The 27,628-nt window shown below is 49.5% G+C and overlaps 1 protein-coding gene across 2 annotated transcripts in view; it reads right to left on the bottom strand.

The window, feature by feature from the left end:
• MYO1D (myosin ID) overlaps positions 1 to 27,628 on the bottom strand; it is a 67,921-nt gene that overhangs the window by 27,303 nt on the left and 12,990 nt on the right. For both annotated transcript variants that reach the window (XM_065747608.1, XM_065747609.1), the window contains exons 2-17: positions 25,405 to 25,613; positions 24,646 to 24,739; positions 23,787 to 23,952; positions 23,517 to 23,570; positions 22,868 to 22,963; positions 22,268 to 22,384; positions 21,758 to 21,961; positions 21,270 to 21,415; positions 21,068 to 21,182; positions 20,640 to 20,810; positions 17,805 to 17,875; positions 16,849 to 16,923; positions 15,860 to 15,992; positions 11,403 to 11,569; positions 7,338 to 7,545; positions 447 to 670 (exon numbers count right to left, since the gene is read on the bottom strand). In XM_065747608.1, the coding sequence (XP_065603680.1) occupies positions 447 to 670; positions 7,338 to 7,545; positions 11,403 to 11,569; positions 15,860 to 15,992; positions 16,849 to 16,923; positions 17,805 to 17,875; positions 20,640 to 20,810; positions 21,068 to 21,182; positions 21,270 to 21,415; positions 21,758 to 21,961; positions 22,268 to 22,384; positions 22,868 to 22,963; positions 23,517 to 23,570; positions 23,787 to 23,952; positions 24,646 to 24,739; positions 25,405 to 25,613 (2,250 nt within the window). The remainder of the gene's footprint in view (positions 1 to 446; positions 671 to 7,337; positions 7,546 to 11,402; positions 11,570 to 15,859; positions 15,993 to 16,848; positions 16,924 to 17,804; positions 17,876 to 20,639; positions 20,811 to 21,067; positions 21,183 to 21,269; positions 21,416 to 21,757; positions 21,962 to 22,267; positions 22,385 to 22,867; positions 22,964 to 23,516; positions 23,571 to 23,786; positions 23,953 to 24,645; positions 24,740 to 25,404; positions 25,614 to 27,628) is intronic.

The following is a 27,628-nucleotide window of genomic DNA, read 5'->3' as shown; positions in this document are numbered from 1 at the left end:
TATAACACAACTCTTCCACACACTGAACATGGTGGATAGTGGTATGTTGCTTAATTTATTTCAGAGTAGTACTGACTTACTATAAGAGTCTCAAGAGACTCTGAAAGATTCATTTTCTCTCCCTCTGCGTACTGCCAGCTGCTCTTTAGGAACTTAAAAAGTTTAAACTGGGGCTAAGGAAGGAAGTACAATGTCCATCATGACCACATCTCTGAAACAGGACGTTAAGTGCTGGGTCGTGGGTACCAGAACCCACCACGGTGGGGATGGGTTGACGGCTGCACTTGGTGATCGCAGCGGTCTTTTCCAACCACAATTTTTCTACGACTCCAACATCTTCATATTTGCTGCCCAGTTCACGTTCTCCAGTCATTTCCCCAACTTTTCTGGAACGAGTAGGATCCGTCCAGCCCTTGGTCAGACCAAACAGATTGTTTTGTTCGTACCTATGGTAAATCGCCTGCAGCGCCTCTTCGAATCGGTGCAGCACTTTGGGTGGAGTGGGCCATTGCACATGCTTGCCGTAATCCTTCATGGATCTCACACTGCGGAAGCGCTGGGCGACCTCGTGGATGTAGGACTTCACTTTGTAGCGGCGGTAGTACCTGAGGATGGTGAGAGCAGCCCTCGTCCTCTTGTAGCGCAGCCGAGCCAAGGTGCCCCTCCAGACCTAAGAGTCAGCGGAGAGGGGAGAGGGCAGCTTTCAACAAAAGAAGGGAACTTTTGTCTCTTTGCTCTTCTAAATCTGTACATACAGCAGTCGTGAGTTTTAAAGAATGAGATTTCGGTGTGCCCATAGGATTTAATTATAAAAACATGGGCAGGTTGAGCTGCTCCTGGAAATGCGTGGCTCGGTGCGACGGGCGGTGACACGTCACGACATTCAGTGATGGACAACAACACACCACGACACACGACAGCGACTCACAGTGACAGACAACAATGCCTCATGACATGACGACACATATCGACAACGGGCAGCGACACGGCGTGACGTGCAGCGACTCGTTGATGACTTGTGACGACACATGACAACGTGTAAAGCTGATTCGAGACAACGGACAACGATACATCATGACACTGGGCAACGACTCGTGACAACGGATGGCACCACTTCATGACACGCGACGACAGACCACGACACGCGACGTCGACCTGTGACGGTTCCCTGAGCAGTTGGTGAACAGCTGTACTTTTTTCCCTCTAATATCACCCATCAGGATGAAGATGGTGTCTTTGTTTCCTTGCAGAATTAGGCTGAAGGATAAAGAACCTCCAGCACAGAACGAGCGCATCACCGCTCGCTGCAGGCCCTGCTGGGAGCTGACGTCTCTCTTGAGAAACATCCCATAGCTCCTTTGATGCACATCAAGCTTCCTATTTACAGAAGGACTGATTACCCAACGCAATCTCCAACGTGATGTGCTCTTGATGAATCTGATGTCAAAGTCCTGACAGCCTTACTGATAACCCTGATACGAGGCTGAGAGCAGCCACACGCAGAAGAGGCAGAGCAGACCCAAAGGGGCTCTGCTCTATACAATTAACACTCCAAGAGGAAGCAGTAACTTTGGATTTCTGCTCTGTAAGATCAGAGTTTCTGCTCAAGAAAGGCAAAGAACTCCCTCCTTCCACCTTCTTTCAGAGCAGGCTCTCTGTGTACTCCTCCAGCCTTCTGCCCTTCCAAAACAGACCCAAGGACCTCATAACGCTGCCCAAACATCCCATGGCAACACCAAGCCAACCCACCCTTCACTTGGACGTCGGCATGCTGAACTGCGTGTGTGCAACTTCATTCCAAGACAGAAAGCTCACAGCCCAACACAACATCACCCCACACCCCATCCCATACAGCAGAGCACGGTGCAGGCCAAGCTGGGAGGAGGCAAGAGCAAGAAGTGCAGAAACCACTGCGACAGCAGCAGCACAGTGATGGACAGCGAAACAAAACTGGCAATGAGACAAAGAGAGATCAGCAAGGAACTCTCCTTTCAGTTGGTACTGACAATCCGAACATCATACACATACAGAGCCACAGGAAAGTAATATCTAACACTTTCCTCAATTGCACTTTGAAGTCATCGGGCGGGCTGAGGGAAGGCAGCAGCGTCTGCACAAGACAAGTGTCACAAAACAGTGTCACAAAACGTACCTGCAAAAAGCACATCGACAGCAAACCACATCACAAGATGAACTGGGGGAAAAACCCTCCTGCTCACTTCCCACTTGTTAATTTCAAACGAACAGAAATGAGGAACAAGGGGTTCAGAGGCCAAGCAACGTTCTGGAGCTCACAGCCCAACACGAGAAAACAGCTGCACGTTGTGAATCGTTCTGGACACAGAACAAGGCCTTCATTTCGCTCTCCTGTGCTGGAGCAGACATGCTCCTGAGGAAAGCCTCTCTGGCTGTGGTTATTTTTCACACTGGAGGAACAAAGGCACTGTAACAGATTGCCCCGATGTTGGATCAGCTGCAGCACTGCAGAAATTGGCTTCGCAGCAAGAAGTGTCACAGTGCTACAAACACGAGCCTTCCAAACCCAATTATCCAGCACAGGCATGTCCCCTGGCTGCACACAGACAGTCAGCTCTTAATGAAAAACACGTCCTCCAATCAAGTTGTCAACACTGGGTAAACTCACTCCTGGTGAGGGCCCTCCTTATAGCCACAGTGGCAGCTCGTTCCAAAAGTAATGAGAAACCAAACTCACAAGCATTATGTACTATCAAATCAGAAAAAAATGTATAATCATTTTTGCAGAGACAAGTTTATAAGCGTCCCAGGCTGACAGTGACCTTATCTTCTGCCTCTCCATCCAGCTTCATCCAAACCTGACAAAGGAAGACCCAAAGAGGCAAGATCTCACAGGAACAATCAGTGGCGGGGGCTCCAATCAGAGTGACATTGCTGGAAGGAGTTCAAGACCATCTGCTTCATCTCATCTCCAAATCACAAACCAAGCTCCTCGCCAAGCACAGCCCCGCGGTGTACGTCCCAAGCCAACAGGTAGAGGGATCTGGCAGTATTTCAGGGGGATGAGGACGGTGGAGGTGGATGTGGGGCACGAGGGAAGCAGTGCAGGATTTGAGGAGGGTGGGAGAGTGCTGGTCTTGGTCACAGAAATAAAGCTGTGGCTGTCGTCACTGTGGGATGTCAGCAGCATGGGACAAACCCATGGGAAGCTCATAAAAACCCTGCTGGATGATGAGTTTCAAAGTGCAAAACTGAAAAGCAGACTCAAATGCAATCGATTTTGTTGTCAATTACTGCAGCGCCTAATGACCGAGGTCAGGTTGGATGGGCCCTGGGCAGCCCACGGCAGGTGGGACACAGGAATGGAATCACAATCAGCACATGCTGGCACAAAAAACCCGAAATGGAGCACCTGAGCTTCACCTCCCAACCTTTACTCTGTCCACTCCCCACCTGTGATCCTCCTCCTTTGATCACCTCTGCCTTCTCCATGCTCCGTTCTCTTAAACGTCAGGTGAAGACAGACTAACAGGGCAATTAAGAAATCAAGCCTAAGAGGGCAGATAGAAGGAATGCTTTGGAAACCAGGACTTTCACAAAAGGCAGTTACCCTGCTCATGGCACTGAGGCTGGAACTGGATGACCTTTAAGGTCCCCTCCAGTCTAAGCCACTCCGTGATCCTATGAAAAAGAAAGGGAGCACTCACCCAAACCAAAAGTCAGACCTTATCTTAAGGGAAGCGCTGAAGTCTTTTGCGAAGGATGCTCAACTCATGTGGTTTTGATGAAAAAATAATAAGCTCAAATTCAAATGGTTATATATGATCTAAAGCAGATTATAAACTCACTGTGTTCCTAGCAAAGTTTCTAAGATTGAATAAAGCTTCTGCAACCCAAGACCTTCAACTTAGCTCGTCTGAATTAAACAGCGGTGCTGTATTTTGGAGCAGCACTGCAGCTAACTAAGCCTTGCCCAACCATTTCATGCTTGCTGTAGCACAGCACACCTCCTCCCACCGCTTCGTGATCAATATTTCATGCTGCCCTCCAGGCATCCAAACTGAAAAAGATAAAACCCAGCTAGGAACTCACAGAGCCATGAACCCTTCTGCGTGGCTTTAAAGGACCTCAAACAGGAAAGGTTATGAAATATTTAAGTCAGCAGTGCAGCACAGAACCCGTGTGCAGTTCTGAGGCACCACAAATCAGAAGCGAGCTTTAATTACGCCATTCCTGATTGCTTTTGGAAGGGTGGAATGGGTGAGATGGAATGGCCAGCACTCACACCCAGCACCCACCCTGCTTTGTGATCTGCCTCTCACAACGCAGCTAAATTCAGACCCCATCGGAGGGTGGATGCAAATGTTTTTAAATCAGAGCCTCCTCGCTCCCATAGATCACATTACAGCGCACACAAACAGCGAGTGGGAAGAGCTGCTTCATTTACTAAATGCTATTTTCTCTTTTCACATGAGTCAGCTGAACAACGCTCGTTCTATTGCTTTGCTTAACAGAAACAACGTCCCACTAGGTGCAGCACAGGGAGGGTCACCCTCACGCTAATTAGATTGCACTAACAAGGCTGTGTCCAACAATAAATATAGAAAATAGCAAAGGGACAGAGCTATAAGCGAAGGGCACTTGTGAGACGTGCACAGAGAGGAAAAGATGGGCGGAGAGAAGTGATGGTTGGGTTTTTTCTGCCACTCATTGATGCTCTGCCTGAAAGCTTCCCCAAACTCTGGCAAATTCTGCTCTCCTTTGTTCAACGGACAGGAATGCCATTAAAGCACGTGAGGGAGGGCAGGAATCGTGGTGAAAGAAAAAAACAACTGCAGAAACACTTCGACAAACACAGCTCCATCACCACACGTTGGGTTTTGCCCAAGATCCCCATAACCCACGTGAGAAGCTCATCACCATCAGCGACCCACACGGCAGCATCCTCCGAGGGAAGGAGATACGCAGAAATGGTGCATCTTTACCTCCCTGGGGGTGACCCTGACCCTCTCTTCTCCCCCTCTGGACAACAATAAATGGATGTTTATATCTAGTCAGCTTGTTTGCACAGCATGTCCTGGGTGAGGAGAGATGATAAGCAAGCAGGCAGGTGTTGCAGCTGCTGCTGGCAGGGTGGGAACGCTGCCCTTCGCCACGTCCCTGACCTCCCTTCTGCCAGCACAAACGCTCACGTGAAGTGCACCGTGCTGGCTGCCCAGCTGAGCAGCGGGCACAACACCAAGGACCAACAGGGATGGAGAGGAAAGGCAAGGGGGAACTCCGAATTTCAAGTTGGTTGCAGTTCCCTCCTCCTGCCCCCACCAGGCAGAGCTGTGCCGCGGTGACTGCAAGGGGTGTACCTGGCAGATCCTCAATGGGTTCCCAACAGGATCCCAGCAGGTCCCCAAACAGGTCCAGAACCCCAGTGGGTCCCCACGGCAGCCGTGTCCTCCTCCTGCTCCTGGAGATTGGGGCCACGGGAGCCCGCGTCGCAGGCGGTGCTGCGTGACTGCAGCGATCCTCGCTTCCTCCGCACTGAGCGGTGAAGATTTAGGGAAGCCATCACCATATGCAGCTGCACCAGTCTGATAAAATTGCACTGAAATAGTGCACTAAATTATATTGACACGATGCATCACTTTGCATGCTGCACGTGCTAAGCTGTTTTCCTGAACAAAGCGCTCCTCTACAAAGCTAATGAATATACGGGAACATTTCCAAGAGCAGAAAAGCAACCACAGGAGCAAATTCTTATCATTATCAAACAAAGGAAGCAGCATTATTTCAAGGGTTAAGGGTTACTCACACGATGAAGCTCCTAAGATAATCACCGAATCTCTTTCTGAAAGCCTTGGGAGCAATAAATTATATAATATATATAATTAGAAATGAAGACGTACATTTAAAATAAGCAAGAAAGGGAACTGCTATCAGCAGGTTCTTCTTTCATTTAAAATCACTCGAAGAAAAATGCTGCTGGACCCCAACCTGAGGCTGGCTGCACCTCGCGTTGCCCCTGCTTGCCTTGCTCATCTGGTGCTTATAGGCAAAATTACAGTCGGGGAAAAGCAGCAAGAATTACATTTTCGTGCTCATTTTTAACAACTGATTGTTGAAAACAAACAAGCAAACAAAAAAAATATGACATAGGCAATAGTGCTGGCGCTGTCAGGGCACTGAGAAGGGCCTCTTCAGACCCTCAGCCCCAGATTTTATTTGTTATTGTGCTGATGGCTCTTTCTGCAGCACTGCTGGTCTGTGACTGCCCCATCTACCGGCAGCAGAGCACAGCTGGCAACGAGGGACTGGATTCAGAGCACAGAATGAAATCCAGCAGTAAAACAAGAGAAATACCAATAACGGCAGGCAGAAATCATCTTCCATCTTACACAGTTCCATGCCTATGAACCGCAACCCAACACCCAGCCCAACCAACACCAGTGCAGATGCAACCCTGGACTTCCAATTTTCTCCTTCCATATTGGTCCTATCGACTTCCAGAAGGGAAATGAGGTCAAGCACATTGCCAGCACAACAAAACTACTGGACACAGGACACAGTTTTTGAACAAGTACTAAAACCAGCTCTTGTATTTTGTCCCCTTTGGTGCACGTTCATTGCACAGAGTTGGACTAGATGACCTTTTGAGCCCCTTCCAACTTAAACAATTCTATGACACTACACTGCTCCTGAGGTTGCAAGCCAGCTTCTGCTGCACTGCTGCCCCAAACCCAAATGACTCAGGAGTCTGTCAAATCCCATCGCTAAGAAGACTGTTTTCATAAGAAAAGCCTGAAAATGCCTTTGTCCCCAAGCCACAGAATGTAAAATTATTTACCCTAAGGGTAAAATCAGAAAGATCTTGAGGTCAAATCCCATATTCAGAAGGGGAAGAACGTGCAGGGGCCCTCTGCACAGCACCCTCGTAATGCTCAGGGCCTTCTATCAGCAGCTCTGCAGATGGACCTCCACTCTGCTACCCAAACTGCTGGGGCAGCATTTCCACAGCTACACTTTCCTTCTTCACGTGATGTAATTCTTCTGTTCTTGTGATGTTTGTTCCTACAACCCCAGTACTGCTGTTACAGTGGGTTCTCACGGGAAGAAATTGCCACCAACATGCAATCACTCCCTCCTTTCCCCTCATTTTCTATCCCTTGGCTGTATTTGTTTTATTTACCCTCGAGGACTCAGCAATAGGTGTGCACAAAGCTCCATGAACCAACATCAAAGAGCATCCTTCCAACTCAAACAAACCCACGATTCTATGATTCACCCCAACAGTAACACGATGAGGAAGCAAGAAAAAATAACAGGAGTTTGAGAAAAGGTGCTGTGGACTGAGGTTTTTGAAGCATTACCTTCTGTAGGAAGAGGACAATCCTCACGAGCATCTTGGCGTGGAGCTCCTCCAAGGTGAACAGTGTTCGTGGCGTGCGGATGAAGATTTTGGTCTTCCCATAGGCAACATCGTGCTGAAATCCATGGCACTCAATGAGCTTCTTCACAGCATCTTTGTCTGAAGGGAGGTCGTGGTTTGGCCAGGTGAATTCTGAGATCATCTTGTACCTGGAATCACAAGTTCCAGATGTACACTTGTCCTCTGTGCTCTCAAGACCTTCAACATGTTTTAGACATAATTACCACCTAAACTCAAATAAAACTGATCACACGCAGCAGATCCTCAGATATTTTGTGTAGGAGATATGACCCCCAAACCTGAACAGAAAGGGAACGTAAGAGGTCTGATTTTAAGCCACTGAAACTCTACGTACAGCGAGGAGCTCACTTGATTAACACAGAGGAGCTCACTTGATTAACACAGAGCTGATGCGATGCAATAACCCTCACACTGTGCTCCATCAGCAGAGATTTGCAAAATGCAGCAGTGAATTCTGTGCTCATCATTTATGGACACACAGACACCACAGATGTTTCCACTGTTATATTACCCACATTTGTGTCCCAACTAAAACACGCACACACACATCTCAACCACCTCTCCGTTTAAAGCCCATGACACAAAGACACATCGGATAGAAATATTTTAAGCAGGTTTCTCTTTTCTGCTCTCATCAGGAAAATGTTCCTGCAGTAATTAATTTGCTAGGAAAAACTTCCACCTCTGGACCTTATTCCCCAATAAGGGGGAAAAAAGGAATCGGGACAGCACTGCAAAGGCACGCTTTATTAACAGGGCCCATAAAAAAAAAAGAGATGTTGGAGAGCAGGATGCTGCAGCACGGCCATATCCTGACCTCACTGCTAATTATAGCGAGGCAGGAGCCAACATAAATCTGCTCAGTGACACCACAACCCTTCCCTTGTCCTTTTGCTTAAGGACTGTGGCAGCCTGCAAGGGCACTTTATGAGTCATTAAGGTTGGGAAGACCACTGAGATCATGCAGTCCAACCACGAAGCCACCTCTACCATGCCCACTCACACAGGCACAGAGTCATACCATCATTAAGGTTGGAAAGCCCTCTAAGATCCCCACGTCCAACACCAACCCATGCCCACTAACCCTAAGTGCTGCACCTCCACAGCCCTGGACCACCTCTGGGGTGACTCCACCACCCCCCTGAGCACCCTGTGCCAACGCTTCACCACTCTTCCAGAGAAGATATTGTTCTCAGTATCCAACCTGAACCTCCCACGGTGCAACTGAAGATGATCACCTCTCACAACAGCCCAGGTCTGCAGCGCTGCCTGGGGCTGCTGTGGCCAAAGTGCAGGACCTGGCACTTGGTCTTGCTGAAGCTCATCCCGTTGGCATCAGTCCTGATCTGTCTGCAGGGCCTTCCTACCCTCGGGCAGACGCGCACCTCCACCTGGAGGTGCTTGGTGTCAACTTACTGAGGGTGCATTCAATCTCCTCACTCAGATCAATCAGTAAAGATATCAAACAGGGTTGGCCCCAGTATCAACCCGCGGGGAACAACACTTGTGACCGGTCACAGCATCAGGGCCCGGAGTGATGGCTGGAAACTGGGGCTGCCCCAACGCAAGTGCAGCACGCTGCACCTGGCTGTGCCAAATCTCACTGAGCTCCCACGTGCCCACTTCTGGGGCCTGCCCGGGTCCCTCTGGATGGAGTCCCCTCCTCCTGTGGTGTCAGCCGCCCCGCTCAGCTCAGCAGTGTCTGCACAGTGCACTCGGTGCCGCTGTGCAGCGGTGCCGTCACTCCATCCCACGCAGCCACAGGCGGCTCAGGCACGCTGTGCCCGCGGTGACGCCGTGCTGGCTGTCTCAGATCACCTGCTCATCTCACACCTCTTCCAGGAGGATCCTCCCTGGGACGTTCCCGTGCACACAGCTGAGCTCCCTGGCAGGGAGTTCCCCAGCTCTTCCATTCTCCTTTTCTTACAAATGGAGTGAAGTGTGCCCATGTTCCCCAGCACTGCGCAGCAGATGGCATCGCGATGTTGTCTCCGTGCTGTGTAATGCTGCCTGAAAATAGGCACGTGGATGCCTTTGTGGGGAAGGGTTGGGTTACACTCAGGGCCACGGCCGCAGATGCCTCACAGGCGCCGATCCTCCCCATTCCCCCAGGCACCATTCCCCAGTTCCCCTCAGCACTGCTTTATTTGGTAGATATGAAATATCAACGACCTTGGGGTATTTTAGGGATGGACAGCACCAGCTCTGCCCTTACGGACAGTTACTTTACATACAGTTGTGATCCCGTGCAATCCCTGTTCAATACACACTCCAGAACGCGCAGCTTGCACCACCATCACATCCCTCACCCTTTTGAGAGAGGCAGGTTTAGAAAAGTCAGCGCAGAGCGGACTCAGAGCACTGCTGTGGCATGCAAATGCAGTGTGTGCTATCTTATCCTTCAGATGCTGAATCCGACCACAGGCATCGGCACAACCACCGCCGCAGCACCTCAAAGCTCCACCAGTTGCCACATGCTAATTTGGCTGGCTGGCTGCAAACAGCACTTCTGGCTTTGAGCTTGCAAGGAGCTCATCAAATATTCATTACAGAGAAAGCAGCTGTTTATATTAATAATAATTATACAAATCTTAAGGAATACATTCCACATGTGAAGGCGGATGCACACGAAGCTTGCTAACGTTCAAGAGAAGGGATGCACAGTGCTGCTACCATGAAACATCCAGGCACATCTCTGTCATCCTTCATGGCACTCTGTTTCTGACGTGGCACATCCCACCTGCTTTGTTTGGATTTTTTTCCTGCCCTCAGGGACCTTATAAGTTCATAAGTTCATAAGGTTGGAAAGGACCTATAAGATCATCTAGTCCAACCATCCTCCTATCACTATCCCTACCCAACTACTAAATTAAATCCTTTAGCACCTCATCTAAACGCTTCTTGAACAGCGCTAGGGATGGTGCCTCACCCACCTCCCTAGGCAGGCCATTCCAGTGCCTGACCACTCTTTCAGAGACAAAATGTTTCCTCAGGTCTAATCTCAATCTTCCCCGGCGCAACTTGTGGCCATTCCCTCTCGTCCTGTCGTTATTTATCAGGGAGAAGAGGCCCACCCCCTCCTCACCACAACCCCCCTTCAGGAAGTGGGAGAGTGCAATAAGGTCTCCTCTGAGCCTCCTCTTCTCCAGACTGAACAATCCCAGCTCCCTCAGCCGCTCCTCATAAGACTTGTGCTCCAGACCCCTCCCCAGTTTTGTTGCCCTTCTCTGAACACGCTCCAGGGGACCTTCCCTCGTATGATTCAATAACAGAAGTTGAAACCAATTCGGTATCTGAAGAGGATGAATCCTCAGTATCTGTGCTAATTTACTGAAGCTGCAAGACGAATTACAATCTAAAACGTTCAATTTGCCACAAATCTGGTAGGAGTAAGGAGGGCAAAGGATATCAAGGGATGGCTTAACGGGGTCACGCTACTGTCCCGTCCTCACACTTCCACCTTCTAAGCACAGAGGTTTCCTCGTGCACGTGCACTGTCACTGTGCACCACTGACAGCACAAGGGGAAACGGCTTCAAACTGCAAGAAGGAGCTGCAGACTGTAAGGAAGAGGCTGCTTACGCTGAGGCAGTGAGGCTGTGGCACAGGCTGCCCGGAGAGGCAGTGGGTGCCCCATCCCAGGGGATGCTGACTCAGGCTGGAGGGGCTCTGAGTGCTGGCGGAGCTGCGGGTGCCTCTGCTCACTGCAGCACTGGGACAGACGGCCTTCGACGCTCCCTTCCACCTCCAACAATTCTATGATTCTGTGATTAATCACTTCCCATGACACACAGAGTCTGCCCGTCCCTCCCACTGCAACAATCAGACAGCGTACAGAGAGAAAACAGAAGTGAATTGGCTCTGCTCTTCGGGTTATGCCCCGGGGAAGAACCTCACTGCACACTCCTCGTGAAGAGACGGACGCAGCGAACAAATTCAGCACGGAGAAGAGGAGCCCGAGGAGCCCACAGCACACGTGCCGTTACCTGTGGAGGAACTTCTCGTAGGTTTGGCGATAGGCGAACCCTGCCCGCCGCACCCTGACGTTCTCCAGCAGCCCGAGGTACTCCACCTGGTGCCGGCAGCGCTCCTCGTCGAAAAGCTGCGGGGACTTCTTGTCGTTGGGCTTAATGCAGCGGACGTAGTACGGCTCCTGACGGGACAGAGCAAAGCCACTTTGTTCAGAAAGGTCTGCAAGGAGCAGCGGTGGCACGTTAGAACTGATCTGCTCCGACCACACTGCGGTCTGAAGCTCACTCCTCACTTTCTCTCCGCCGCCAGCCCTCGCTGTGCCCTTACAGGGAGCTCACTGCCTCATTTCTCTAAGGTACCATTATTTCTTATGACCCCACGGCCTTTGATTTTTCAAGGTCGAACAGAATGGAAACGGAGACCTGCGAGTTTGGAGAACGTTAAGATTGAAACGCCAGGAGGTGTGACCCAGAGGAAACACTGTTTGAGTTTAGAAGGGCTGAGGCCGCGTACCCACGGCGCTGGACGGCACATAACGTATCTTCCGTACTGAAGAGACCTGAAAGGTAGACATGAAGAGATGCAACAGTTCTGGTTTAGGACAAAGAAGGCTCAGTACAACGCAGAACAGTCCAAGCTGCACATCAGGATCAGCATGGCAGCAGAATGGCTGTGCAGGGGAGGAACCCCCGAGGGAGAGGAGCAGAGCACGCGTGCATCTGCACAGCAAAGGGAGAGGCAGAGCTGTCCTCAATCAGGACTGAATTACACGTGTTCCCAAGGTCCCCTCCAGCCCTATTTCCGTGATTTGTCAATGATTTAGTCCTATTTTCTGTGGTTTCAGGTCACTGTCCTAAACTCAGGATAATACGAAAGGCCCAAAATTGCTGTTTTCCCTTCAGTAATAGTGAACAAATGGGCTCATGCCCGAATAACCCAGCTCGTCCTGACACAACGTGGAGGCTGACACACAGCTCTGACACACACAGAGGTGGCACACACCAAGAAAGGTGAATGGGATGAATAACCACAGCCCCAACCTTGACACAATACATTAGGAGACCCCGGCACTGCCCAGAGCTGTGGGTGCCCCATCCCTCGAGGTGCTCAGAGCCATGGATGGGGGGGCACAGTGCCCATGGCACAGATTGGAACTGAGGGGGGGTGCTCCCATTCCAATCCAACCGTGCTGCGAATCCATGCTTCTACAATCCTTCCGGTCCTTTCCAACCCAATCCAACTCAACCCAACCTGATTTTACAATCCTTACGGTCCTTTCCCACCCAGTGGTGCCACGATTCCATGCTTCTACAATCTCTGAGGTCCCTTTCAACCCAACCCTGTCACAGCTCCAGTGCAGTCTTCATCTGGCTCCTCTTCTCAATTCCTCAAAAAACAAAGCAGTGCTGAGAACACAGCTTCCCCAGGACCCTGAAGGCCCCTCCCAACCCAAACCATCCTGTGCTATCAGACAGCCAAGGGACAGCCCTGTTCTGTGTGAGGTCCTCCACTGCGTACCTCCTTCTGCTGCAGTAATTCGACACAGACTGATCCTACTCCATTTGTTGTGCTGAAACACATGCCAGTACAATTCAGTGCACGACTCTTAAAACTCTTCATCGTTTTAAGCTTTCTCCTGCAAAATGTTTCTGTGCTGAAGGCAACAAGGTTTGCAGGGGTATTGATTCCCTCAGCGAGCTCCTACCAGCTCTCAGAACGTGCAGTCTGCGTGGGTGACAGCTCCTCCTCGGCTGTGCCATGGGAACATGGCTGTCAGCCATCATGTGTCAACCGAAGGCAGAAGCAGCCCCAGATGAACTTCAAATCCGCGCTGAAGAGGCTCCGTGCAGTCACGGCAGCTATTAGTGAGGAGGAGGAGGAGGAGGAGGAGGAGGAGCCTGCCGGACCTGCAGCCTGCAGTTTGCAACCTCAAAAAACGCATCTCTCTTCTGTGCCTCCAGGGAAACTGCGACTCGTTCATCACAGCGTGGATCGCAGCTCCGTGTTAGCGCTGCATAACCCCTCCACCGCCGGGGCTGTCACTCATCCCTTTGTCATTTCAAACCCCCGTGCAAAAATTCACCCTCCACCACTTCCAAAGAGGAGTGAGTGACTGTATCTGAGCTCACACAAAAGGCACAAGTCGAGCTGCTGCTCTCCTTTTGGAAAACAGGAATAGGAAGTTCCTGTACAGACAGGAGATCATCTATCAGCACAATTACAGTGTAATTAAAGCCTCTCAGCAATGACAGCTAGCAGGGTGAATTCTAAAGGAGATTATTCCACGCTCACAATCCCACCAGCCCCAGCTCTTCAGGGGGATAATTATGCAGCTCCCATTACTGCACAGGAGGCTGTCAAGCCCAGAACTGCGTTTTATAAATGGAATACAGAGGCACAAAGGCCCCACTTCTGAGTGCTGCTCAGCTGTCCATCTGAAATACATTTGTTTTCTTTTTTAATGGAGTAATTTTTAGATTTTGAAGGGGTTTTGCACCATGTTCCTGCTTGGGAGATTTCTATTCCGTAGTTCAGAGCACAATGGATAGGAGAAGGGATGGGACACAGAACGGGCAAGTCTGAGCTGGGTATCTCCAACCAGTCATGGTGATGACATGATGATTTAGTGGAGATGAAGCCTGTCAAACTAGATTGGGGAGGTGTGGATGAAGGAAAAAGCTAAAAGGAAAAAGTCAGGCAAAAGGAGTTACAAAGGGGGATACAAGAGGAAAGGGGGGGGGGGAAGGAAAGGGGGAAGGAAGAGGAAAGGGATGAGGAAAGAGGAAAAAGAAGGGGGAAAAAATAAAAGAAGGAGGGGGAAAAGGAAAAAGAAGAAAAAACAAGACCAATGTCCAGAGAGGGCTCCTTGAGAAGCTCATCATTAACTGCTCCCAGTGTCAGCAGTTAAGAGAAAAAGAAAAGCCACTCCAACAACCCATCACAGTCAGAGCAGACCCTCGGGAGGACGGCACGGGCCGTAAATCTGTGCTGAGAAACGTGCCATGGCAGCACGCAACCCACGGAGCCACAGAGCTGTGCTTCAACACGCGACAACACAATGCCATGGAAGCAGAAGTGCAGCTACGGCGTTTGCAGTTTGTTTCTGCTATTCTTGCTGTTCCTGTTCATCAAATCGGCATCTTCGAAGCCCCTGAATGATGGGTTTTAAGCTAGTGCTGCTGCTACTGCCAGCACTGCAGCTTTCCCGGAGCTCCATGAGATATCAATGAATTCTTGGATTGCCATTCTGCCCCAGGACCGCAGAAACCCAGAATCGCTCAGGTGCCAGGTGACACCACCCAAGGGAAGAAGCACAGAGGCTTCAGGCCCCTTATCTACGCTGCATCTGTTGGGTTTTTTTTAGGAAGGACCTACGGATGCTTCTCTGCAGGAGCACTGTCCGTGTCAGTCCATAAAGCAAAGACTGAAGCCCAAAGCTCATCCCCTCTGCTCCAGCCCTCTGCTGCACTGCAGGATGGCCTTGGCTGTGACCCCTGGCTTCTGTCTGCTGGGCAGGAGCCCTCATTACCACATCTGGTTAATGACCCTCTTCCCTTTAATGGGATCCATAACCCCCTGGGAAATACACCACTCTACAACAATTAACTGCACTGCCACTGAACAGCAAATTGGGAAACATCCAACCTCTTAACCCCAAATCCTCAATGAAAACGTAGGGGAGGTATAAATACAAGGAGAATATTTGTCCCTAGGTCTCTAACTCCGCCTTCTGGCACATCCTCAGAGGCAGCCTCCATTTGTGACAGAGGTACTGACAATAAATCAGCCAGAGCTACTCATTCCACATCAGCCAGCCATCCTTCCATGATGAACTCTGGTACCTACTGCCTCAGGACAGGCAGTGTGCGACCTCAACTCCCCACCTCCCTCTGTGAGTTGCAGGAATTGTTCCAGGCGTTCTCCTGGCTGTCCTGCTCCTACAAACGGAGCTATCTGCCCTAACCTTGCCTTGGAATGAAATGTGATGCAATGGAACACAACACAACCTTAACACAAAGCAGTGCTTGCCAGAGCAATAATCCCCACTAAAAAGCTTAATTATTTAGGAAAATAAAAAGTTCCACTCCTCACCGTCTCACACAAAGAGAAAAGAGGGAAATCACACTGGAAGATATTTGGCACTGAGAGACAGGAAGAAAATCTCTGCACTGTGAAACGACATTCTCTGGGCCCTCTGCCAGAAGTGCTTTGTTATTTATTTGACATAATAATTATTACCCCCCAAAGAGAGCAGCTTGACTACAAGTGAAGGGTACATAACCAAAATACAGCTTCCTCTTGCAGGGATGGCAGACAACCATCCCCAGAGCTCGCTGCAGCTGCCCACTGCCACAGCCAAAGCTCACCTCCACTGCCGAGCTTGGCTCTGTGACAGATGGCAGCGGCACGAAGGTGACAGCTCTCCGCAGAGCAGCTCTGCTCATCACAAGTTTTCAATGGGAGCGTTTACCTTTGACGCCAGGTTGTCCACCAGTGCGATCATGGAGTTCTTGAAGAGGGTAGCAGCTGTCAGAGGTCGCTTGGTGACCTCTGTGATGCTCAGTTTACCTTCGGGCCACATCATCTTCAGCACAGGATTGGAGCTAAAAGAGAGTGGCTTTAATTGCGTGGTGCAACAGAAGGGCCCCAACTGCCCCATTCCACTCAAGATCCAGCAGCATGCACGCCCAGACATCCTTGCCATCCAAGTCAAACCAGCACAACAAAATCTCTTTTGCTTTTGAGCAATACAGGGCTCAGGCTTACACAGTATTTGATTTCAAGCTGCATTTCTGTGGTACTGAAGGACTTAGTGGGCAATACTGGTGGGGGGTGGACGGTTGGACTGGATGATCTCAGAGGCCTTTTCCGGCCTTGGTGATTCTGTGATGCTATGATTGATGTTCTTGATATATATATATATGAACAGTTTTATATATTTTAGCCTAGGTTTTCTGGAAGGTGAGGTATAATCAGCCACAATAGATGGCAAGAGATCTGGAATAGACTGGAACAGCTTTTTGGAGCACCTTTACATACACGTTTTGATAGAATTCACACACCCTTGTCAAGGCAACTTTCACTCATCCCATTAGTATTTATAGCAAGGCTTTAAATTCATCATGTCACAGCACATATGAAAACAACTCAATATATTTGCTCAGTTTTCCCATCGCCCCAAGTCTCTCCCTCAAAACGCGGGCTTCCAGTCGGGGTCAACATCTCTGTTGCTGACCAAGCACTGCTCAGATTCCTTCTCGTTGAAGAGAGGTCAGAATCGGACATCCACGTCTGGTTAATGACAAACCTGGCTGCAGAGCGAACCTCTGCACAGTTGGGATCAAACAAACCCTACACAATTTATGAAGTTGAACACCAGTTTCTTCTGGCATCCACTCTACAGAAAGGGATTCAGACAGATCAGACTTAAATTAACCTCTTTAAAGGTTTTATTCCTACCTGTTATACAAGAGGCGCTTGAAGTCTTGAAATAAAGTGTCCTTGTTTTTGTCAATAAATCCAGAGACTGAGTAACTACAAGAAGGAAAACAGAGTGAAATTCAAAGCTACGCTCATGACTTCTGCCTTCAGTACTCCCACATTTCAACTTTCCTCCAGGAAACTTTCCACCAGCCACTGGTAATAAAACACCTGGGACTGTTTTCCTCTTTGGCAAAATGCTTTGGAATCAGCAATGTCTATCAGCAAAGACCCCAGAATGAACAGCATCCAGTTCAACCACACTGGTTACCTTTGTAAACTAAAGGTAAGTTTAATCCCAAGGCAGAAGGTAAAACAATAAACCAAAAAACCTAAATCTCCTTACTAACTCTCTTTCAGCTCTGTCCCCCTAAACCACGACATCACTCCAGTGACACTGCAGAGCGCAGCCTCCTACCGAACAGTTAAACATCCTAACATACGTGCATCCTCACGTTTGGGTAGAAACCCCATCTCCCTCCTGTTTCTGCCACACGCTGCAGCCGTTTCTGCAGCCTTCAGGTGCAGCATGCTCTCCAACCCGCGTGGGACAGGTTCCCTGCACTGCTATTTTCGTTTACTGCCGCCCTGCCTTTCGAGTCAGCTCACACTGCTTTGAGATTTCCAAGCCAGGGAGTTACACAACCACACCAACAGATGTCTGCACGAGGGCTGATAGCTCTCTGTAGCTTCCTCGTATCAGCACTAGGTTTTTCCTTTTCCTGGAGCATTGCTTTCCAGTTCACATTCTCCTCCTGTTTCAGTTCCAAATTCATATTCTATATAGCAACCAGATTAAGATTTAACTGATAAGCAACTGCTGCACACTGTAATTCTGTATGACAGCTTCACACCAGCAGCACTAAATCAGAGCATCCTGCCACACTGAAGCTGGCTCAGGACAGAAATAGAAGGCACAACTGAAAGGAACTTACATCACATCTCCAGCGTAGTGCTTGATTCGGAAGTCTCTATCGAACTCCAGGGTTTTGTCGGTGGCACAAAGCTGGAACAAATTCCACATCCATTAAAACATCACCCTTGGACATACACCTCAATCCACCAGGCCAACAGAGGAAGTGCGGGACGAGCACAACCATAACAGAATGAAGCAGCTGCTGCTACACAATAGGACACACTCAGCTGTGCAAGGTTCTTGGTTAAAGCTCACCAACGTGGGAGACCCCAGAAAGTGCTGAACACACTGCTGGACTCATTAAAAGACCTTTAATGAAGCTACTGGGCGAAACAGCAGAGATTATTGGGAGAAAAAAACCAGAACTGAACAGTATTGACAGAGCTGACAGTGTTCTTGGGTTCCTATGGGCACTATGTGTTCCTATGGGCCCTGCAGGTTTCCATCCAATTTGAGCTTCTGAGAAAGACTGGAGGAAGGGGCACGGCTGTTGGAAAGATGAGAAATGGGATAACAGCAAAGAGTCAGATCCTGGAGCTTGGGAAATTCCACGGGTATCTAAAGAGTGGAACTCCTTGTCACACTGAAAAGAACCCAAAGCCCAAATTCAGGAGGACTGCAGATGGATGGAGACTGGGAGCACTATTCTTACGTGTGTGTCCCATATCCCAGACCTGCAGGGATGGGAAGGGACCTCCAGAGCCCCCCCAGTCCAACCCCAGGGCTTGCAGCCTTTCCCAGTAAGGGAGATGCTCCAGGCCCCAACAGTCTTTGTAGTTCTCTGATCTCTGTTCAGCACTGCCCAGCATCTTGGAAGCTGCAGAGACAAGTGGGCAAGAAGGGACCTCCTCATGCCCTGACCTTCACAACCAGTTTGCTGCGGTTGACGCTCGTCAGACCTTTCCACTAACAGAACATTCTGGAATTCATACTCTATCACTGCCCTCAATGCTTTGAAAGTACAAGAGAATTGAGAAAAGAAGTCAGAATTCAAAGATGTTGAAAAAATGATCCTTTGATGTTGAGAAGTACGATCACAGCAGCTAGCATGCATCCAGACAAGCAGTACAGAATTGTTAAGGTTGGAAAGACCACTAAGGTCACCAATTCCAACCAGCAACCCATCCCCACCACACCACGACTTGTCACTCTGTGACATTTACCCCCTCCTCCCCGGGCAGTGTGTGCCAGCACCTCCCTAACCTTCCTGAGAAGAAATTATCCCTAATTCTGGAAATATTGGACAATTCAGAGAAGGACCCTTCCTCCAGGAATGTAACTTTGGCCACAAATATTCACAGAGGGAATATTTACTTCCTGGCGTGTTTGGCTTTCACCAGGACAACCAAGCAGACAGCAGATCAGACATGCAGCAGGCAAACTAGGACACTACTATTTAGGGCACAGCAGCCCCTTAGAGCTTATCCACATGGAGTCAGTGTGCAACACGCTCTGCAGGGGAGCAGTGAAGCATTAACTCAGGCTGAAAGACGGGAGCTGCTCCCGTAACATAGCAGCACACGTCCTTTAACTGTTTAGGAACAGCTCTGCCCTACACTGAGCTTTATGGCACGTGGACAGAACTACTGCAGTCTATGGACGTGAAATCAAGTCCTTTGTGTTAATTCAGCCTGGAAGAGGACAGCTTGGAGAGCTCAGATTTCACACTGCCCTCCTGAGTGGGGTAAGTGCTCACCAAGGAAGATGTCTTAAATAACCTAAAGGACAAAGACACCAGAGGGGGAGAAATAATTACGGCGCTGAGAATTTTACAGGTCGATTTCTTCAAGGCTCTATTGATTTAAAGGAGAAATTAGCAATCCAGGAAGATACATCATGCTCTCCATAAACATTATTTATAGCAGCACTCCTCCTCTCCCTTCAGCTCAATGCAAACAGACTCCTGATAAGGCCACCCCCTGCTGAGGAACACTGCAGTGGGATATGTATGCACACATGTAAGTAATGTTCCCTGTGCAGTGAAAGGATTTGTGCAGGGTGCTTCAGGAAAGTCACATCTGGAAGAAAAACTGATTATTTTCTGTTCTCCCCATCCTTGCCTGAACTGAGCCACAGCCAGAGCCATTGTTTGCATTCAGCCTCCCTGGAGGCAGTCTTTAGCACTTTTCTTATACAACCATGCTAATTCTGTATATCTGACCTACATAAAACATCATACACGGGTGGGAGGGAGAAGGGGGAGCCAGCATTCTCAGTGATGCATTTCCAACAGCGTTTCTCAGCAGAGAGACATCACGGTATTAAAATGTACTTCATGAATAAATGAGATTTGATTCCCCAGTACGAATTCTCAAATGAACCAGGCAGGTGACCACGTTCTCATTACGCTGCCAAGCGAGGAATAAAGCCTTTTAACTCCCACTGAAAACAAAGCGAGTCGAGTGGTGTGGAGGACCATAGGCATGAGTGGAGATGAGCACATTCTGCAGCCAATGACAGCAGAAAAACAACCCACAGCGCCGTGATAAAGCAGAAGTGTGAATAATTCCCTGTCACTCCAGATTACGGCAGCCTGGGAAGAAACCCACGTGAGCCACAGCAGTGCCTCCATTGGTCCTTAATGACATCATGATAAGGCAAGGCACAGCCTCTCGCTGCTTTTATGCTCCGAATGAAATCGATGTCACATCGGACATCCTCGAGCTCCCTCTGCTGGGTGCTGGCTGTGCAGGGTGCACTGGGATGGCCCATTTCTGTGGCTGGGAGCTGCTCTTCAGCATTTAATTTCACACCTTATCATTTGAACCTCTGTCACTCTTCAAGTCTCTCTATTCTGTTATACATAAATAATAGAAAAGGCATTGCAAAGGAGAAGAAGGCTGAGGAAGAGTACCTTTCTGCTGGAGAAATGTGCGTGCTTCCCCAGCTTGCTGTTCAGAGCCTCCAGGAACATCTCGTCCGTGACTTTGCCAACGTTCATGCAGGCGTCGTCCAGGATGGCGATGATCCCTTTGTGCTGCTGCTCCACCAGGTCAACGATGACCTGGTTGTTGAAGTAATCAATCTGGAAAAGCCAGAAGAAGAGGAGGAGTTGTGATTTGGCTAGTACAAGAGGACCCACGTTACCCACTGATGGAGCAGCACCATTTGACTGGAGGACTGGACCAACCATCCGTGGGCTAGCCCTTCCCACAGCCTCATTCCCAGACAGTCCCACTGGCAAGGACATGCATGTCCTGCTGACTTTGACAGAAGCCTACTCCAGGAGCAGCCTCAGACCTGGTGCTGGTCCACCAACCTCTCCCCTGGCAAATCACTCACGTGCTTCCAGGGGATGCCCTCTCGCTGGTACTCCTCCTGCTCCTGCTTCAGAACCAGCTGAATGAAGAGCTGCTGGAGCTTCTCATTGCAGTAATTAATGCAGAATTGTTCAAAACTGCAAGAACATCAGGAAAAAAAAAAAGCTGAGTTTTCTCACCCGAGAAAGGAGAAGGCACAGCACTGTGCTTCAACAACACGTCACCTGTTATTGTCAAATATTTCAAAGCCATAGATATCCAGGACGCCAATGACCGTGTTTTTCCCATGCACTGTCGTGTCGTAGTTCTTCACTTCAATCACATCATTGATGTGTGTCACAATCCAACAGAAGAGGCGCTCATAAATGGCCTGCCAGGAAACAAACACCGAGAACCATCGAGGAGCTTCGTGACGCTCCCCATTCCACACCCTCACCACCTGGTTCCTGACTGCTACTCCTCGTGCTATCAGTCTCCTACCTTTCCAAAAGAAATGACTGCCCCAAACGTTACTCTTCCACCCTATACCCTTACATTTAAGTTGAGAATCCTATTCCCCAAAATATTCAGCCCTATACAGCACAGAAAAACACACAGTGATGAAGACAACTCAGTAGTGAATGTTTTCCACAGGCAGGGTCCACTTCAACCAAAAGCAATGTGTGTCACTGTCGCATGAAATCAGATGAAGAGAAAGGAAATTTCAGCTCACTTTTGCAAAGGCATCTCTGCCATAGGTGGCCTCTTGCTCCGTGTGCTGCTTGTCAATGACATCCCGGCCCGTAGCGACAGTCCGGAACAAAAGGGCCTTCTCCACCATCTCAGATTTGGTTGACAACAAGTCTGCAATGATGGACACAACCTTGCTGTTCTCTATTAGAGGCGTATCGCCATCCACGGAAAACTTCAAGTTCCCCTGCAAGAAGTAGCAAGAAATTTCGATTTCTCAATTGTTTTTTGTTAGTATGAAACGGAGGAGCGCTCATTTTATCTGCTACTCAAGTCAGAACAGTCTCTCACCACATTAAAAAGGTTGGCCTGCACACACACACAGCCATGTGCTTCCACAGTCAGTGGAAGTAGCAAGGCCTGACCCAAAGGGAGGAATCCCTGCTCAGAGCTGAACTTGTGGAAATCAAATCACACCAAAGACTTCGGGCAATATAATACCCATCCCAAGATTCTGAACCGCAGCCTCAGACCCACGGGCAGAGAACCTTACCAAGTGAAGAATGGCTGCCACGATTTTGTAGACAGTCTGAATCTCCTCTTGCTTGAAGCCTATCACCTTCATGGCATCAGCAACAGCCTTGAACTCGGCTCCATCGTTGATGGAACACTGCGAGAAGGAGATGTGTGGTCACAAAGTGAGAAAGCAAAGACTCTGCAGCCCATGGGAAACAGAGAGGTAATTCACTGTTTTCCAGAAGCAAGAAATTACTCTGAGGTTGACTGATCCTAATGCCACGCTGTACACCTGCACTTCCCAGGGCTCCCAGTGGAATTTACAGTGGGAGGGCAGAAGCTGCTCCTAAAACACAGAACAAGTAGTGCAGTCACGTGAACCACGAGTTCTGCGCAGTGCAGACAGCACGTTTCTGGCCAACATCTTGCCCTGAGGAGTGTACACAAGTACCACAGAGTTGAAGGGGTTGGAAGGGACCTCTGAAGATCACTGAGCCCAAGCTCACCTCTCTTAGGTCTGGAGCTCTGCTATGAACAGATAACGGCGTCACCTTTCCATAACACTGCTCTCCACTTCTGCTAGCTCAAACGTTTCAAGAAGCATTTACAATCTTAAGACAAGTTACCTGCCACTCACCTTGAGCTGTGCTCCAGGGGAGATGTAGCTGTATGCAGATGCATCCTTCTGCAGATGTAGAGAGCGCAGCATCTGGTCAGACCCCCCTTGGAGGAGCTGTGTTTGAAGGGAAGGTGAACCAAAATAAAGAAAATTCTTCATTTTTTTATCATATTAAAGCAATCTTTTCTTTTCTTTTTTGTAATAAGTAAGTTCTTTTACTCATTTACCTGCTTGCCAAACAAAACTATAAAAACATGCTATGTGAGAATAAAGGTTATAGTAATAGGTTGACCACTTCCCCCAGAGGATGCACAAAGGAACTGCTGTACAACATGGAAGACATTAAAAACAACTCAAAGAAAGTGAACTTGGTGTCATAAAATTACTTCCATATGAAGTAAAGGCCTCAGGAGAGCACAGAGGGGTTAGGCTTATTACAAACAAAACAGTGAGCCAAAGGCCAACGTGCTGCCACACTTGTCTGGTTACTCCCAAGTTTGCAGATGTATCACTATGGGATTGGAGATGGAAAGAAATAAACCATCCCGTTCTCTTTCCCTCTTCACATCACTATAGAACATAGGATCAACCAAAACCCTCTGCAAAACACACAAGGTGTGAAAGCTCCACCTGGCTGCCTATTGTGTCCTGGAATGTGAATACCAACCTGGTAAAAGGAGTGGAAGCTCCGCTCTCCTGCCTGCTGCACGATCACACGAGACTGCAGAGAGAGAACAACTGCGGGTGGGTATTTCTGCATCCGGACACCGAGCACCGCCCCACTGGAACCAAAGCACTGGTTCAGCACCAGCAAAACACCTCCAAACCAACCTCCTCCTACACTACGGCGATGCTGAACACCACAGCCTGAAAGCTGCCATCACAAAGAGCAGTCCTTCCTTCCGCAGCACACACTGCTGCCGAACACTGAGCTCACCTTTTCTAGTAAGTAATTGTTGATGTGACCGCCGATTGGGTCTCCTTTAAAGTCAAAGTTGATGTCCATGTACTTCCCAAAGCGGCTGGAATTGTCGTTACGGTTCGTTTTGGCGTTGCCAAAGGCCTCCAGTACACAGTTGGATTTCAGCAGGATGTTCTTCACTCTTCAGTACCGATAAAAGAGAACAGGATGAGCTCTGTACCCAAACCATGGAATTGGTTTTTTTACAAGCAGCTGCAGAGAAGATGAGAGCAGCAGCAAAGATGCTCTCTGGTGACGTACTCAGGCAGGTGAGTAAAACATTGGCAAACACCACAGGAAATCAGCTGGGAGCTCCTGGCACTGCTCCTCAGAGCTGAGCTAACGGGATCCAAAGATCCCACTGCAGACAGCAGCAATCAAACACAGCTCCTTCACGTGTACAGGTTTTGGAAGTAATTTCTTGGCTTCTTTTGCAAACAGCTGAGATGAAAAGTATTCAAGAGAGGTACTCAATCTGTTTCAGCAGAAAGCATCTTTCTTTTCAGCAGTGAGGGACACACTGCAGTTCAGGGGTATGCAAACCCTAAAGGACACGGGAATGCTCCCTGTGCTTACTGCTCTATTCTCATTCACATATTTCGGGCAAGTTGCCGTTGGAAATGTGATTTCTAGATGGTGATTTCACTTTGAATGTTTGAAGGTTTGAGTTCTTCCTCACTTTTCTATGGGATATTAGCAACCAACATTGCAAAACTGCCAGAAGAAAAGTTGTAACAGAGGAAAATGCTGCAAGATCAGTGTGCAATTAAGGGACTGTCAGGAAGTCAGAAAGAGACCCTGGACAAAGCCAGGTCCCTTTCTGCAGAGCCCATACCTTTCCACCTCCGCCCTCTGCCCCGGGTTGGTGATGGCTGCGATGTACTGCATGATGTACTTGCTGGCCTCTGTTTTCCCAGCCCCACTTTCACCTGAGGGCACAGAAAAGGGACAATAGAGTGAAAATACCTAAGCAAGTCACTGAGCAGCATCCCAGTCCTACCATGACGATGCCCGGGGCTTTTGGTTTTGTTCTTTAAAGTAAGCTAATTTGTGTATCTTCCAAGCATAGTCAGAACCCTGCCTGCTGTGCAGTTGTGATGTAAGGTTTCCCAGGTCAGCACACAGAGCATCAAAAGGAATATTGTTAGAGGAGAAGGACTGGCAGCAGCAGAGCTGGGAAAGGCAGCACAAGGGGCCACTGTTCAGCACACATCTCAGCTTTTCAGAGCTGGGGACATCAAGGAAACGAAGTGCCAGGATCCAGATAGTGACCATTCATGGCACAGACCCCGCTCCTGCTGTCAGCACCGCAATGCACAAACAATCTGAACAGAGAACAAAGCACTGAGCAGCCACCAGAGGGGCAGAAATCCTCCAGGGTGACACTTCTCACTGCTCAACCTTCTGCACACACAGATTAAAGACTGACACATTAACTGATGAGGCTGATCCAGTGGCTGGCAAACCTGCTCCTGGCAGGGGGTTGGAAATGGATGATCTTGAAGCTCCCCTAAAACCCAAGCTGTCCCGTGACCCTACAACACCAGCACTCGGATCAGATAAGCGTTGGCCACAACGAAAGCTTCCAGCTCACCCGATATCACAATGCAGGTGTCCTTCGATCTCCTCTTCATTGCTTTGTATGCGGCGTCAGCGATGGCGAAGAGGTGGGGCGGCCTCTCGTAGAGCTCCCGGCCCTTGTACTGCTCGATCATGTCCCGCCCGTAGATGTTCAGGTTCTTGTACGGGTTCATGGAAACCACCACTTCTCCAATAAAGGTGTAGATCCGTCCTTTTTCAAACCTGGCCAGGATGAGGCAAGAAGGGAGGAAGATCAGGGGAAATCCGGCACGTTTTCTGAGTGGGTTGCCCATTAATTCATCAGCGCACTGTAATTATTACAGTGAACCATGAAGGACAGCCATCATCACTCCTCGGTGCCACCAGCATGGCCAACGTGTGTCAGCTCTCTATGGAAAAAGGAGAACGACCCAGCAGCTCAGAATCTCACCCTGTACAAAGGAAATCTCTACTGCTGTTCCACTTACAGATGCACAGTGGATCAGATTACTGCCACACAAACACTCACTGTACTCTGAGGACAGCAACGTTCTGGCTCAACCGTGCAAGGTGGCTTTAGTCATCACCACGTGCCTCTGCTTCCAGCAGTTTGCTAACAAGAGAAGGTTCAGAGATTTAAGTTAATATCACTGGCACTAAGCAAGGATGAGCGTGAGACAGGCGGTGTATTTAAGCCTTAGGACATTAGATGGCACCACAACACCTCTGCAGCCGTGAGGGCCCCGTGGTGCTCCATGGACTACAGCACAAACTCCAGCACTGAATTTATCACCACCCCCACGTGGTGACAGCCGTGACATTCTCTGCTGTTCACGGAGATTTCTCAGCGGTGTCTTGGGACGGTTGGGGTGTAGCAGGTGTAATAACCTCGAGGAACACGATCCAGGAACCAGCACTCCACTTTCTCAAAGACACGTTGCTTCAGCTTCGTCCCGAAGCACTGACATGGAAAGTCACAAGAGCTACAAAAGATTTTGTTCCTGTAGTTCCCAAAACTTTAAAAGCAAAGATATTTTAAATTTCCAAGATAAGCTGCTTGGAAGCTAACAGAAGTGCATTAGAAAAGAGAAAGTAATAACAATTAGCATTATCAACCACAGCACGGCAGCTCTTCCCAAACTACTAAAACAAAATGGATGAGTAACACATGAGTATCATGACAGAGGAGTACAGCACAGCCTCACAGGCTGAGGATGCATAGCAGAATGAGGAGGAGGAAGAGGATGGAGTGACAGCATTGCTGGACGAAGGGAGGGTGGCTGCTGTTGGATGCCTGCACTTGTGCGTGGGCTCTGGCACGGTCCAGCACCGCATCCTTATCTCTGAGTTGGACAGAGATGGGGTGAGGCTGCAGGAAGGGTTGGCTGCATGGCCGCAGCCACAGGGCTGTGCTCAGTGGCTCCATGTGCAGGTGGAGGCAGTGATGAGTGCTGTCCCCCAGGGGTCCATATTAGGACCGGTGCTCCTCAGCACTGTTATCAGTGACACAGAGGATGGCACTGAGTGCACTGCAGCACTGTGCAGATGACTCCGAGCTGAGCAGTGCAGCTGGTGCAAGAGGAGGAAGGGCTGCCATCCAGAGGGACCTGGACAGGGTCCAGAAGTGGGCACAGGAAAGCTCAGGGAGGTTCAACACGGCCGAGTGCAGCGTGTTGTGCTGGGGCTAACCTGACCCTGCCCACGGCGCTGCGGTTGGAAGCAGATGACCTTTAAGGTCCCCTCCAATCGAAGTCACTGATTCCACACTCCAGGCTGGCAGACACGCAGTCTCAATCCCCAGTGCCTCTGCTGCTCACCTCCCTGCTCTCTCCTCTCCATTCCCCAGCACGGAGTTGTCCAGTGCTGTGCTCCCGAGGCCGCCCCTCGCTGCTGATAAAGCCGCTTTTCATCCGCCGGCCGCGGCGGCCAAGAACAGCAGCGCCTGTTTTCCTACCGCATTGCTCCGCTCTGAGTCTTGCTTTGCTTTGCTTCGCCCGAGGAGAACTCGTGAAAACTTAAGCAAACAGCGACTGCCTGCAGCCCGAGGTGTGAGCAGCATTCATGCTTTGGTTCTGCTGCAAGGAGAGGTCACAACGCAGAGCAGAAGGGCCCATCGCGTGCCCGACACCCACTCACAAGTGGGATTTCATGACTGAGAGCCACGCACCGAGGAGATGTGTTAAGAGGAACAGCTGCTCTGCACCCCAGAGCTGACAGTTCCAGGGTCAGACCCCATCTGTACAGTGAGGCCGAGGAGA

This window comes from Cyrtonyx montezumae, unplaced genomic scaffold, assembly GCF_038088225.1.
Source record: "Cyrtonyx montezumae isolate F1298 unplaced genomic scaffold, pur_monq_1.0 scaffold_48, whole genome shotgun sequence".
In the NCBI taxonomy this organism is placed as follows: domain Eukaryota; kingdom Metazoa; phylum Chordata; class Aves; order Galliformes; family Odontophoridae; genus Cyrtonyx; species Cyrtonyx montezumae.
This window is presented reverse-complemented; position numbering and strand designations above follow the sequence as displayed.